The following is a 15,919-nucleotide window of genomic DNA, read 5'->3' as shown; positions in this document are numbered from 1 at the left end:
GAAACCCATTTAAAAAATTCTTAAGAATCAGTTCCTCTTTATTTATGCAAAGATCAGAAATAAAAGCAGTGCAGTCCACCAGAAGCATTTCCATCCTTCCTCCGAACTGAGCGAAGATTTTAAACAAAGCATCAGGAACAGGAACCCCAGGTATTTTATGTTAGCAAATCCTAGCGCTAGTACGCTGCTAAGTGAAATTGATTTTTAAATTAATACTTTCTGCTTGAAAATCTTAATTGTGCATTTTTTTATAAAATATGATTCCCTTGATGAACAACATTTCTTCAGCAATCAGGAAGGAAAAATTAATCTAATACCAAGAATAACAGCTCAAAATTGATTTAAACAAACATAACTTCTGTCAAATTGCAATCATACATGCTACCTGAAAAATGCACAGCTTTGCTCAGTGTTACCAATAAGCATGAGGGTTTGGTTTTGTTTTTCAATAATATCCTTAATGGGATGGGAGGAGATTGCTGGTGTTATTACACACTGTACTCAACATACTTTACCAACCTCAGTTTAGTACTTATTAAAAGTAGAAAATATTTTTGGCCGTGTTTGATAATGAATATGAATAATTAGTTGCAAAATCAGTTTAATGTTCACATAGATTACAAATGTAAAGTATGAGTAGAGTGAAATGGGAGAAGCTGTTGCATGCGTTTCCTAGAAAAGCAAAATATGTTGCCTGCACCAGCAGTTTACCCAAAATGTCAATCCTCCTCTGAAAATGTAATTTACCATAATATTTCCTTTCATTTTTATTCAGCTGAGTTAAAAGTAACTGTATTTTCATAACATCTATTGCAGTAATTAGTCCGAGTGTTGTGCGGTAAGATTACGCATCCTGAACTATAATAGAACATTCACCTGATTTAGGAACTGAAGTATGGAGAAGGTGCAAAATGGCAACGCCTGGGATAAACTTTTATTGAGAACCACATTATTAATAAGTTTTGCTCATCCAATTTTAAATCAGATCTAATAGCGACTCCCTCTCTTATTACTAGTTTTATTTTTCAATTCGCATTAGTCAGCATAGCAACAACCAAATTTGTTGCCTCGTCCTGTCCTGCCCAAAGGACAGATTACAGACGATGTTCTTTGCTTTGACATGCAGAAGAGAGAAAAATCCCAAAGGCCAGTGACAGTCCTGCTGGGGATTTTACTTGTCACACAAAGGTTAGCGATTCTGACTAGGAAGGTAAGAAAAAGGGCAAATTACTTTCTCCCCCCAAAAGAAAGAGTTTTCAATTCGACATGAGCAGATCTTTAAAAGGCTATATATTAATTTCTCTAAATCTGAATTAAATAGGAATTGCCAGAAACATTTTAAGTGCTAGATCAAATGTAGGCTAATTTCATAAAAGAAAAAGAGAACACGACCCAAGCATCTGTTCTGAAGAACGAAATACAATGAAGTAGAAAATCTGGGAACTGTAGTGCTAATATTTCAGATTACCTGCTACATCCAGCTCTATGCATATGCTGTCTGAGGCTGAGGACAAATTTGAAAACTGTCGTCTATTTGAAGCCACTTACGAAGCTAACTTACAACAAGTCTCATAGACGCTAGGAAGCCGAAATCTTGAATAGCGTACATAATGTGGAAAGACAGAAAAGAGATGGAAGCATTGAATAAAGCAGCTTTATTTATTTTAAAACTAAACCATAGTTAAGTACACAAGTGGGAAAGCCTATTATCCCGTTTTAATTTTCTGCACTACGACATTAAAATGTAGTTCCTTTCCTCTGATGCTAAAAGCTTTTAAAGGCATTAAGAAAACAAGCAAAAATAAACAACATTTTTCATTATTAGTAGAGATTCTACTAAATGCTACCTCTCCCAAACAAAAGCAGCAGTAGAAAACACCAAACAATTGCATTTTTCTGCTCAGTGCAACATATCTTTAGCAAGCAGCTCACTGCGAAGACGCCATTTTATCAAACCTGAAATGCAGCCAAAAGCTTAGGACGCTGTGCTGCTGCTCTCTCTCTGAAATGTTATGTAATAAATTGATTTAACAGAAGCAGATGCTATTTTCTAAGGGTTAGGGTTACTTTCTTTTTTTTTTTTTTTTTTTTTGGCTCTAAAAAGGGCTGACGGGTAATAAAATACCTGGAGAAAGGAGCCGCCCAACCATCCTAGGAGACGCTACATTGTGTGCAGAGCTGTTTCTACTCCTGCATCTACGTTCTCCAGGGCTCTCGGCTTCAATATGTCGGCTGTGTACAGTGTGAGCCTCATCCTGTAGAGCTGCCAAGAAAATCTCTCTGTGCAAGCGTGCGCCCAGACAACCTGCAAGCTCGATCGGGCCTCGGCTGCACTGGCTATGGAAATGCCCTTTCCACGCACAGCCCTCCTCCCCCTTCCCCTCGCTCCGCTCCTTAACTCTAGGTGAAGGTATCAACAGAGTAGGATTTTTAAGCTTTGATTATCTAATTGCAGCTGACACTAAACTGATCTTCCTTCCTCTTTAAATTCTTTCAACTGTCACAAAACATTTTCACTTCAGGACCCAGCTACAATTAGCACCCTAGCTGCTTTTCTCCTGCTTTTGAAAGTCAGCCAAGAGAAGACGCGGGCGCTGCCGACCGCCTGCACGGGCAGCAGCTCCTGCCTCCTGCCTGGCGTCCTCCAGCTCCTGCCTGGCCTCCTCCTGCCCGCCCCACCGGCGGTTCCTGCCCGCCGTCCTCCTGCCTGCCCCACCGGCGGTTCCTGCCCGCCGTCCTCCTGCCCGCCCCACTCCTGCCTGCCCCACCGTCCTCCTGCCCGCCCCACCGGTGGTTCCTGCCCGCCGTCCTCCTGCCCGCCCCACCGTCCTCCTGCCTGCCCCACCGGCGGTTCCTGCCCGCCCCACCGTCCTCCTGCCCGCCCCACCGGCAGCTCCCACCGCTTGGCGGGCGAGCAGCAGACCAAGTCCCAGATGTATATTGGCGTGCTGCCAAGCCCTTAATGACTTCCCTGCCTCGATCTAAAAAAGACCTAAGTGGCAAACATGAGAGCGTATTAATCAAAGGCGCTGTTGTTTATAAACGCGGAGGAGAACTGCCCCAAACAATGCGGCGCGGATCCGGGTGCAGAAGGGGACCATCTTTTAACAACTGCGGCTGGAGAGCACTGCTTCTCTTTAAGACCTATGAACACACAGAGTGCGAAGAGAAGGGGGGGCAGCTTAACGTTTTCAAGACCTAAGTATCAACACAAATCCTTCTTCTATCACTGCCTATACACAGATCTCAAAAGATAATTTACACCCAAACTTCTAGCACGTCTAATACACTCCTTTACAATTATTTCCCCTTCTCACTTCCTTGCTCTTCCTCCTCCTCCTATCTGCCCCAAATACATATTAATTATGCAGTAAATGGAGCACGTTTTAAATTTGTTGTGGCAGTTCTTGTCAGGTGTTCAGCTGAGCAGTTTCACCCTTCTGCACTGGACTGCACACAACCGATGTCCCTTTAAAGGTTTGGCTGCATTCTCAGAATTGCTGCCACTTCACTACCAAAGCACAATCGCTGCTGCTATTCTTGGCTCAAGAACTGTTCTGCTGAAGTACTCCTGAAAATAGTTGGTTTCCTTCTGAAGACATTTATTCCCTGTTTCTTTGCAATAGTCTCCGAACACTGGATGGGTTTAACCTCATTTTAAAAACAACAGATGGATGAAAATCAAACCTGTTTGCTTTTGCTTCCATTCAGAAAACCATTTCAAATGCAACTAGAAACTAAGCTAGAGAGTCAATTTTGCAATAACTTTAAACTCAAAATATTGTTGAGGATTATTATATTCCTTTATATCAGCTATACATGATTGAAATTTCTATTAGTTAAAATGATGTGTCAAAACTGGAAGAGAACATAAGACACATTCTCATGTTGCTTCTGTTTTTCTTATTAATATCGTAAACTTCCTGAAATCTACTTCAATTTACGGAGGCAGGTCCTTACAAAGGGCACTTAGTTCAAGGGGACTGTGTTTACCGGACGGGGGTGCGTAGGAAGGCCGTGCAGCACCCCAGGGAAGAGCAAGAGCCCACACCAAAGCCCGGGGGCAAAGCCCAGCTTCCACCCGTGCCCGTGCTGGCGGACGAGCAGCTGCTCCCCTCCACGTGCTCCGTCCTGTAGCAACCTCAGTGGGGCACAAGGCTGATGCATTTGAAATCCTTACAGAGACCTGAAGACTACAAAAGGGGATTTGAGAGGTCGAGCAGACCACTCACCTGATCGAAGGGCCTATTCCTGATACAGACCAAGTGACATTTGCCCAGCCCGGCGAGGAAGCCCTCCAGCAACCGAGACTGCACATTCCCAAGTGCTCTATCTCACTTCTTAAGATAGCTTTCATACTGGCATGTTTTTCCTAATGTCTAACCTTAATCTTCCTTGTTGAAATTCAAGCCCATTATTTCTTATCTGATCCATCGCAGGCATACAGAACATACCACCTTCTTCCTTGCAGCAGTCATTTAGGTATTTCTGCATTTCTAATTCCTGTCTGTCTTTGACTTAGCAGCTCCAATTCCTTCACTCTTTGCAAGGCTTATTTTCAAGATCTCTGCTCATTCCTGTTGCATTCCTCTGCTCCTCTTCCAGCCGGTTCACTTCCCTCGGGAGGCACAGTACCCCAATGGGACTCCATGTGCGGCGGCCTTATCAGAAGTGCCTCATGGAAAGCAGGATTGTTTATTTCCCTCGGCGTGCTTGTCTTCTTTTCAACAGTGTGACACCATTAATCTGGTTTACCCTGTGACCAACTCCAGATCCACTTTTGCAGCGTCATATTCACATAACCATATTTGTGTACAGCGCTGTTCTGGCCAAAGTAAAGAACCTTTCCCTTTTCTTTATTTCTTATTCAACTACACAATTTTGTCACCACTATTCCATATTGTAATTTTGTCTTACAGTTGCCTTGCACTCTTCTCCAGTTTGGTATCTTTAAAAAAAATTAACGAAGGCTGTTTATAGCCAAAAGACTCATGCAAATATCAAAGAGTACAAATTCGCACTCTCACTCAAAAGGTTCTCATTTAGCTGATAAGGCCTGATAGCTGTTCCCCGTCTACAGCTTCCTGAGCAGCTCTGACACCTCTTTTGGAATAGTTTCATCTTATACTTCCCACTTATTTACACCACCACACATCCATCATGAGAAAGTCTTCTGAGGCACTGTCAAAGGCTGCACAAAGTCGACTTCTACGACATGATTTTCCCTCGCATTTGGCAGTGCCTGCCGCCCTGCCAACAGAGCTACCCCCTTCGGCACGCCCTGCTCTCCACACCCTCCAGGAGCTCTGTCCTTCTCTCTTGCACAGTTCTAAATGCACAGAAGTAGCTGCTTTCGTTATTTTTTCCAATATCATTCTAATGGATTACAATCACTGATCTGTAATTCCCCTGTTACTCCTTTCTTACCTTTTAACAACAGTTGTTTTGGTTTCTGTTTTCCAGTTCTCCCACTCAAAGAACGCCAGCAGGCCAGATTGCTCCAAACCATCCTCAATGTAGTCTACTACAACTTTCATCACTTCCAGACAATTTGAAATATTTTATTTCCTCAAGTACTCTAACTCACTGTAGCCTGAGTTCTAAGCCAACCATTAGTTTACAGATGAAGGGAAAAGCATTTCAAGTATTCCTGGTGCCACTATCAATGGTTCTCCCTGTTGAACATCAGACCAGTTCCCTTGGCCTTCCTTTCACTAATGGACTTAAGAACATGTTGCTTTTTTGTTCTTTGGGTTTTTTTCCTAACTGCTACAAACTTCTTTGGTTTATATTTGTTTCTTGTAGTATCATACCTGTTTCCTGAGCTGTATCAATTCAGGTTTCTGAGCATTTTCACACGACATCACTCCCTTTCTGCTCCTCCCAGGGACCAATTATTTCCCGGTCACTTTTACCTTAGCAGCTTTCTACCTTTTACTCCTCCACTGTCAGAGACAGGTCCTGCTACTTGGTCTCTTCACATGCTTTGTCAGAAAACCGCATCTGCACATTGTAACAACTTGCCAGACTTTCTCTCTTGACCTTTTTTCCCCCCAGACACCCAGGCAGTTCATGTATCTGGCTATCACCAGGGCACAGCCAGCTCCAGAGAAGCCAGAGGTAGGAGTAGGTCTACTGGTTCCAAAGCAAAAGCAGTGGCCTTTGAGTCACGATGTTTTTGTACAGCCCCACTCTTTGAAAGTGAGGAAAACAAAACTATAAAAGCATCTCAGTTATTTATCCTTTTACAGATTTCTATTTTTCCTTCTCCCAGTGAAAAATTCTAATCACTGTCAAATAGATTTGAAGCAGCAGATTTATTTTTCACACTCTGCTGCCTGATGTCAGATAACATACACAATACAGAAAAATTCATTCCAAAGATTAGTTTACTGATGAGTTTTTACCATCATTTTTCATTCATAATGCCCGTATTTGTGCTACACAGCGGTGGCTACTTCTCTATCTATATTCAAAGCATTATATGGAATTTTTAAAAATTTACATAGGAGACAAAACCCTTTACTGAGACTCACTTCTCGCAGACTTTCCCATTCCTGCATTTCAGAAACTGTTCATCACTCAGGAGTACATCCAGACAGTACGTACTGGCTGGATCCCATCTCCATGTTAACTGCTACATTTTTGTCCTTGTACGTTGGTTTTTTAAACTTCCTTTTGTCCAAACATATACCTGTCACTTGTGACCTTTGGTAACACCGCCTGATTTCCAGGGACATGTACCAGACAGCAAGCACTACCAAATGCTAAACAAAGCCCTGAGGAATACAACAAGAAGAAAGAAATACGATCACCTATCATGCAACCTCTGGTGGTACCTGAACATCCCTTTATGACGCTAATTCGATGAGACTATTGGCAAAAGATTTAATCCAAACAAAATACTGATAATGTCCATATTTTTAACAAATGCCGTAACATCAAATTTGATCCCACTAGTAGGAAAACTTTTACACAGCCACACTGCGGAAACCTTGTGCATAGTGATGAGATGTACAGTGAACTACTCTGCCAATTATGGCCACCACCTAGTCAAGTGACGTCAAAACTGAAAGCCGTCAGTTTTCTTGCAGATTAAGCATCATGTGTTTGCTTCCACAGAAGTAGTAGAAACAGCCAATTCTTGTGTTTACAAAGAAACATCACCATGCTAGTGCCTTCATTCAAGATCAACAGCCGTGACACAAAATGATCATCTTCCAGGTACTGTGTAGTACACGTTAAAAAAAGTGTATTTGCTGTAGAAAGTGTGAAATTATATACATAGAAAGTGTGCAAACAAAGTGAAGAAATATACTATCTAATCCTTGATTTCTGCTTTATACTTTTTAGTGTTTTAACTATTACAGATGGAAAACAGTTTATGGATGATCCAGAATAAATCAATTTCTCAAGTTTTTGTTCCCTAACTTTCCAACTAAAAGCAAAACCACAGTAATGGCTTGCCAACAAAGAGATGCTGCTAGTGGAGGTACAGAATACGGGCCCAAAGAGATAAAGTTCAGCAAATCACTTCCATAGAGGCAGTTTTCACATGTGCTTTATTCATTAAAAATCAGCCGGTTTGCCATGCCTCCAGGCAATCAAACTAAACCTTATTTCAAACTTTTGAAATGAGACTTTATTCATATGCTACAGGCCTACTTTTGCATATACATGCCTCACCTACAGTCATCGCAAAGTACAGTAAGCTAAACCGGGCAAGTGTTCAAACATGCATTCACCTCGAAGGTTACTACTACTTTGCTAGATCTGATGAAACAACTGTATGTCAAAGCTCATCTGTGTTTTCCAATTATATTGACTGGTTTTAGAAGAGATATTATCTCTCCCTAAAACTTTTCTCCAAATTTGACAACTGTATAAAATTGCTCTACTAGAAGGAACTCTAAAGTAACCCACAGTTAAAGGATTGGATGTTTGAAACGAGTATTGTCAGACATGATTTTAACAGTAAGCAGGTTTTTTTAACCTTGCTTCCTAAAAAAAAATATAAAAAACAAAGTTAATACAAACAGATTTATAAGAAGAGTTAACCAGCCACACAACGGCACTCCCCAACTTCCAACTGCTCACAACGCATACTTCAACATGCACATTCCATGCAACAAGCACGAATATGCAAACTACAGCTAAAGAAATCTTGAAACATGAGCTAAAACTTCTAGTTTCATGGAAAAGAAAAGTTCAGCACAGAATCTGGCATCAGCCCACAGCAGGAAAATAAATCTCTGTAACTGCCGTCAAATTCTCACTTCACAGAAAGGAACAGATACAACAAACTAAAAGCGTAACTCTTCAGTTTCCACAATGCTCAAGTTTTCTCATTTTGACTACTGCATGAATTACTTGCTTTCATTTCTTTTTAGACTTCAGAAACATATGTTACGGATCCATTCCACAAAATACTCTACTTGCCAAGACAAAAGAAGTGCAGAAGTTTCCTCATGACTCCTGCAGGACATGGTACGTTTCTTTTGAGTTGATGGATGCTGGTTTCACTTCGCTGAATTGCAGAAAAGTGAAAGGCATCTTCAAGAAAAACTGATTACTTCTTTTGATCTTTGTTCTTACAATCATCAAACACACAGTGGTTGCCCGGAGACTCCTATACAAACTTTGTAATTTGTAAAGAAACAAAGAAGAATATATTACTTGCTATTTTTAATCTCCCATGGTAGTTTCCAGAAATTACCTTGATTCTTTTAGATCACATGGCAAAAGAATGCTTCCATTAATGTATCACACCTAAACGAAGTTAGTTAACTATTCACCACATTTATTGGATTTAGCTGACAAAGTGGGGAGCGAAGATATAAAAAGCTCCATCTTTAAGTAAAAAAACCAAACTGGACTAGATCTTAGAATTCTGCTCATAAATTACAGATACAGCTTTCCTTCAGTGTAATCCTGAAAAGGATTACAGAGGGGGCATGTCAAGAGCAAGCTTTGTAGCTCAAGATAGAAGTTCCAGACAAATAACTATTCTACAGAAAATGCGCTGAAGTACTACAGAAAATAGTTCCATAATAGTTAACAACGAATAAAAGACTGTTTTCAAGGGATAAGATTTCTAAAATATTCTATGTAATTTGAAATGCTTTAATTTCTTCTATTTACAGTTTGTCTAGTTAATGTTTCATAGATTACCTTAAAAGAGAAACAAAAACTCACTACTCTCATCTACTCCACTGATATTTCCAGATGATAAATGTGACAAAGAATATATTAGTGGTCATTAATTCCCACTTTCCTTACATTGGCAGAACATCCTTTTTAATTCATGACATTGCAGTTAGAGTTCGGATAAGTGCTTTGCATAGGCCAAGGCAGTAGATAACCGAGACTGCTGATAAGAGAATAAAGAGATAAAATAGTGTGATTTTTACAGTGAAGAGGCTAGCAATGCCTCTCTAACAGCCTTCCTTGTATCCAGGTAGTTATAAATAGGGCCTGGCAGGAATGCACTTGCATAATTTCAAGTTAACTATGAAGGAATATGACCCTATAAAAAGAAAAGCTACAGATATGAATTTACCTTAAGCATCTTCTGGATACAAGATGCTAGTATACAACGATCCTGGCTCTTTGATTAATAGCAGTCATCCATCAGAAGAAAGTTACTATTGTTCATTGTGAGTATAAAGAAGCCACAGATGGAGACTTGCTTGGGGAGAATCCAGCACAGGTCTAGCAAGCTCTGGTTAAGCAACCAGGTTACCAGACAGCGAGAGCCCTAAGCACGCAGGTATTATTGACTGCCTCTAGACTCTGAAGACGTCTAATAATGTTCATGCAGTGATCACTCTTCTACAATGCAGGTGCTGTTCAGACAGACAAAATTCCTGTTTCTATGTGCATCAGGTACCTACGCTGATTCTTCTGGACAGCTTTGATTATTTTGTTCCTTCCCTTCACTTCCCCAGACAAATTTTACTTGCAAAGACTTTAGTAAATGAAATACCCAGGGAACCAGAGACAGACATTTAGAGGAATACGGTTCCGACCGATGATACAGAGGAGGAAGGCGAAAGTTTCCTTCTGACAACGTATTGCTCGGTCAGAATCCTCATGTTTAAAGTTCTTTATTTTCATAGTCACAAAACTATGACCCAATTTGAATTAAATTTCATGGAAAATTCATAACTTAAGTCCTGGAGGTTTTCAGGATATGGAATCCCAAAATTTTTTCTAAGGAAAATAGTTACTCAAATCCTAACAGCTGAACTGGAAAGGTTTTGGTCTTCCCTAGATACTCTTCTTACTTCTTTGCTCTTTATGCTTGTCAAGGTGAAGATGAAGCCAGTATGAGAGACCAAATAAGACTGTCAATATACGTATTTCATGGCTACAAAGGTCTCTCAGGAGTGAGATATGCTGTACTCTCTCAGCCTCACGAAGCAGCCAGGCACACAGCTGTCATGGTTATAAACTGAGCTAGATAGATTTATTTTTTTCCTCTTGTAACTGTAGTTAGTAAATGAACCGATGCTCCACCTGCTGGAAAGTGAAATAAATGAGATCTAGTATTCAGCAAGCTCTTTCTATAAGGAAGATGCAACCATTTAAGTCTCAAAACACAACCTCCTGCTGTCAGTAGACAAAAAAGCAGCCAAGCGTTTGGCTTCTCTAGGATTCTCTTCCCTGCTCCAAGAACCGTGCACAGATTTTCAGGTGCCTTTGAAAGCTTTTGTTTGGACTTTACGTAATAAACAACAACCTGACCATTTTGACTCTGTGCACTAATTGCTTTCAAGTAATACTTCTGCTAAGAATTTGATATGGGTTAACTGTTTTGTGCAATGTGGAGTATCATTTGAAGTAGAAAAGCTGCTGCACTCCTCCTCCTCCCCTTTGTACTACCTTTTACAGTATTCTGAATTTTTCCAACCGTGACAGAAAAGTAGCAAAAGAGTAAAAAAGCAAACCAATTCAACAGCGTAAAACATCTGCTGATAGTTGCCAGGCTGACAAACTACAGAAACAAGTGCTTACTTTATACAGCAAGTTAAAATCAGAATCAGGAAAAGAACTCTAAAACCTCAAGGTACAAATGCATCTGGCAAGATCAAAGTCAGACAGCTCGTACTGTACTCTTACAAGCTAAGTTCTTTTATGGATTATGTTATGATTTACGGTGGACTTTGTTTCATGATTTACAGTACGTTTCTTAAAGATCAAAGATGTCTCAGATACATCTATAATGATGCTTGGAAGAAGTCTAATACTGACCCTCAGCCAGCCTGAGCCACTTGTGTTGGTGAATCTGTCTCTACCATATAAATAATTAATAGATTTCTGAAAATAAAAAACACCTAAATATATATATGTACATATAGATATACATAAAAATATATATCTAACACAGAACATTAATCTGATGGTTAACAGACATCTCCAAATCAAAAAGAAGCCATAAACGTCAGCCACTATCTCTGCTGAACTGTTATTTGCAAAGATGAGAATGCTGCTCTAACTGGTGGGAACTCATTCCTTTCCATCTCACTAAAGCCAAATACTTGAGAACACAGAAGTAGAATCTCTCCCCCTCCCTAAAATACCAACATTTAAGTAAATAAACAATTGTTTTATTTTGCCTTTTCAGATTTGTGTTTCTGGGGAGAAGTTGAGCAATATTTTCAAGTGCATCTTGATAACCATAAAAGCTATAATTTCTGAGAGAGATGATTTTCTTATCTAACTAAAACTTCTAAGGACAACACCAACTAATTTTCTCTGCTGGAGTTCAGTATCACAGCAGCAAGTACAGCAAAAATAGTGAAAGATTCACTAATGCCCAAAGGGAAAAACTGCAGACAGTTCAGATCCAAGTTTTGTGATGTCTGACAGCATTAATGAGTGATAATAAGCAACACTTGAGATCATACAGAAATTACTAATACTGAAGATATCAAAAACCCCCTTGTGACTTAGTCCAGATAACTTTTTCTAAGCCGTAGATAACTGTACCTTAGAACACTGCCTGCTTTGCCTAACATGACATACATACACAGCAGTGATAAAAAAGGCAATTTATACCAATTACTGACTAAGCTTATCTCCACTGTAAAATTTACACGATCTCTAGCATAGAAAGGCAAACAAGAAGAGAGCTGCTTCTTATTTTCTCATCAGCAGCTTCAGGGAAAAAATGATAGCTAAGAGACTTATTCCTCAATATGCTCTTTCCAAGAGCCAAAAGAAGGTTGGTGTGTCTATCTGCAAAGGATGGAATGAAGTGGTAGAAAGGCCTAAGATACCAAACTACTTTTCCCAAAATATTATTTTTCTGACATGAAAATAACACTTGAGAGAACAAGCAAGTAAAGGCATAAAAGCGTGACAATACAACATAAACAAAGTTCCTGGTTTTGATTTACATATAGTTATATGCAAAGCTCTCTTTAAAGAACATCAAAATTGCCAAAATTATAGCCAAAAACTTGGAAATACCCAAATTAACAATGCTTCTGTAAGAATGATCACTTAAGAAGTATTTGAATGTCCTGAAGATCACATCCATTATAACTATCAAAGAAACAGAAAAAACCTGGAATAAGAACCCACAGGTCTGAGCAATAAGAATATTAGAATAAAAAATAAATAAGAAAACCTTTTAGAACTGGATCCTAGAAATGACATATTCTGTAGGAAAAAGAGCAACAGCATACACGTCACTTTAAATCCTGTTATTTTAAGGCAATTCTTAACATTCCTTAAGTTTTTGCAACACCCGTGCTAACAGTGGAGGGCATAGCTACATACAGAACGAGTTGATATCCCGCTGGGGTTTGATTCTTACCTGTTTGGGTCTTACTGGGATGATGCTGTCCACCTGCTCCTTGCTGCGGAGGAGGACTTGCCCCTGCTTGCCCAGTCCCTTGCGCTGGGCTGGTGCCAGTCAGAGTCCCAGTAGGCAGTGGCTGACCCCGCTTTAGGAGCTGCTTCTGTTCTTGCTGGCGGAAGCGTGGAGGCACCTCGCGAGGCAGGTAACGGGACGCAGCTGGCTGCTGCCCATTAGCAGACGCACGCTTGCCATTGCTGCTGTTGGTAATAGTGCTGGTGGAAGTACTGGTACCGGTACCGGCAGGTTGGGGCTGGCTTAAACTGGTCTTAATAGGTTCTGGCACTACATTGGGGAAAAAAAAAAAAATTGCTTTAATATTAGAAAAGTTTGTTTTTTCTGTAACTGAGCAAATGGATAATGTTTTTCAGTCTCCCAAACAACAGCTGGCAAAACATGGACTATAAAATACATAAAATATATTCTAAATAGAAAAGTGTTACAACCAGAACTCAGAGCTAGTTTACCATGTATGTAGCCTCCTGAAGCATTTTATATACCAATTTTGGAATCTACATCTAAAAACCTGATTTTGTACAGCTGTAAAATTTATGTACCAGAATACAGCTGATAAAGGCTTCACACCCAACTCTGTGAGAGCCTACACGTCTTTTTTTAGCCGTGCAAAGCCCCCGGCCTTATCTCACCCGCTTCCCAGGCTGCGCCAGGAGTCAGCAGCACGCAGCCGAGGGGCTGCTGGCTGTAAACACCCGGCAGCCGCTGCGTGGGGAGAGCGGGCAGGTAGGCTGAGGCTGGAGCAGCCTCCATACACACAACCGAGTTCATGTCAATGCTCCAAGGGCTCCCGCACACACAAAGCTACCTCTGTGTGTGTGTGTCTGGGTGTTTATACTCAACGGGATTTAGGAAAGTACAACACTAAGAAGAAAAACACTGATTTCCTATTAACTCTACAATGGAGCAAGTGAAAAAACTTCTTAGACGTTTTCACTTCCAGCATTTCTAAGACATCTTGGATTGTTGTCAAAACGCTTACCCTAAAACAGTAAATAAAAGCCCAATAAATAAAAGGATGGCTAGAAATAATTGTTGTTATGCTCAAATAACGTGCAGGGAAAATTAATTATTAAATAAGAAATAGTGGCACAGAGTAACTTTTTATTAACTGGAAGAGTTATTAGGACACAGCAAGTAGCAGGCTGTGAAATTTGAATTTCAGAAAATTAATTCAATTGAAAAGGAGCATATATTAGAGTGGGGAACAGTTTCCGGATAATGAAAAGCTGTAAGAAAAGTTTTCAAGTAAAGGTTAATTTGTGTTACTCCTGCTTTAACCAATCCATAAACACACGTGCAAATACTTTGTACCTACAGTGATGCACAAATATCTTCTATATATTGGGATTTAAAAAGAAAATCATGCTCATGGGCAATTTATTCAATAAATAATTTTTAAGGACTTCAAAAATATGGGGCTTATGTTTTCAAAATATACGATTAAAACTCTGATCATAAGCAGTTCCTTTCATTGGAACGAGTGGATGACTTAGACAACTCTTTCGCCATAACAAGTCTATGTGGGGGAGATTTTTTTTTTTTTAGTACAAACCCACCAAGTTTTGGTATCCCAGCGAAGAGCACAAGAACCCTTGCTGCGCTTTGCAGAGTTACAAAACAAGTGATTCTCTGCAAAGCTCTTCTCATTTTTAAGGTGACCCTGAAAAGTAGTAACTGAAAAAAGTAAACCACCTTTCAGTTTTATACTAAGCTACACATTGGCAGGAACACAAGTGAACGGGCCGAGGACAAACAAGCCTACACCATTATTTTTCCACCTATCACAAGGGACTAAAGGAAAACTTTCTCATTTGTAGTAAGAAGCACTCAACTGCAGCTGCAAAAGGGATTCCAATGTGTAAAGCGTGAACATTATTTTAATCGATGTTAGCACTACTCTTAATGATAGAAAAGCTTTTGTCTTTCAAAGAAAAGTACTAAATCCCCAGTACATGCAGAGCACACCCTGTCCAGGTACCAAACCAGCCCACCAGCTCGCACCAGGACAGAAAGAATCCCTCAGCAAACCTTCTCTTCTCTCCGATTTCATGAAGGTATTGACCAGCCTATAGGGCAGGCTGAAGGCATAAATTTGTGGCTGAAGTTTACATTACAGAGAAATATAAATTTATACAGTTATTTGTACATCAGTATTTCTGCACAAGAGTAACACAAGCTTTTCTAGAGTCTTTCAAGTCTAAACCCTTTAAACACATTAAATAGTGTCTCAGCTCTTCCTTTTCCATAGTTTTAGCCTCCTCTTTACTACCAGGACAAAATACAATGTCCTATAAACGCTACTGGAATTAAAACAGTATTAAGTTTTAAAGTAAGCATAAATTCTGGTTATTCTCTGCTTAGGCAAAACGCATTGCCTGTTAGTATTTGAACCTTTTATTCCTTACTGTAACAAATCTTCTGCATGGTTTAAAAGAGAAGGAAGGAGAAGAGAGAGGAGATGTGACATTTAGTATTGAATAGAACACTCATTGAAACTGCACGGGAAGCTACTGCACCCATCCAGAGCACTCTCCGTCTTTTTAATTCAGTAGTTGTTCAGTTTTGGCTGTGAGGTTGCTAATGTTAACATCAAATCACACTGCCTATAGCCATGAAAGCATACATTTTCGGGCTTCTAATGATCTCCCCTAAAACAAGTTAAAAGACCTGATCCACCAGCTTATTCAGCACTCACACAAAGCTTTTGTTTTCTTGCGGTCTTTACCTAAACCTTCGTATCAAGCCTTTCAGGATAGCCCAGTCTTCTATGTTTGCACCCAGGCATACGCTTGATATGCCCCATGCTAACCTTGCCCGAAATGAGCAGGCCAGGCCCACCCTGCTCCATCGCGGAACTGGCCGGCCCAGCGTGGCACGGCACGGCGCGGCCAGCGGTGCCGGGTCTCTTCGGGGACAGCCGTGCGGGAGTCGGGGCGGGGGTACCGGGAGCAGAGCGGCCCGGCGCCGGCTGGGGATGGCAGCGCACGGCAGGGAATTCGTTCAGCTCGCTTGGCAGCGTTTATCAGAGCTGCTCCG

The 15,919-nt window shown here is 40.5% G+C and overlaps 1 protein-coding gene across 14 annotated transcripts in view; it reads right to left on the bottom strand.

Moving 5' to 3' along the window:
* The window catches only part of TNRC6C (trinucleotide repeat containing adaptor 6C), a 107,646-nt gene that overhangs the window by 45,912 nt on the left and 45,815 nt on the right, over window positions 1–15,919 (bottom strand). For all 14 annotated transcript variants that reach the window (XM_082326408.1, XM_082326401.1, XM_082326402.1 and 11 more), the window contains one exon: window positions 12,824–13,150. In XM_082326408.1, the coding sequence (XP_082182534.1) occupies window positions 12,824–13,150 (327 nt within the window). The remainder of the gene's footprint in view (window positions 1–12,823; window positions 13,151–15,919) is intronic.

Source organism: Platalea leucorodia, assembly GCF_965183815.1.
Source record: "Platalea leucorodia genome assembly, chromosome: 14".
Taxonomy (NCBI): domain Eukaryota; kingdom Metazoa; phylum Chordata; class Aves; order Pelecaniformes; family Threskiornithidae; genus Platalea; species Platalea leucorodia.
The sequence above is the reverse complement of the archived record's forward strand: the minus strand, read 5'-3'. Positions and strand labels throughout refer to the sequence as shown.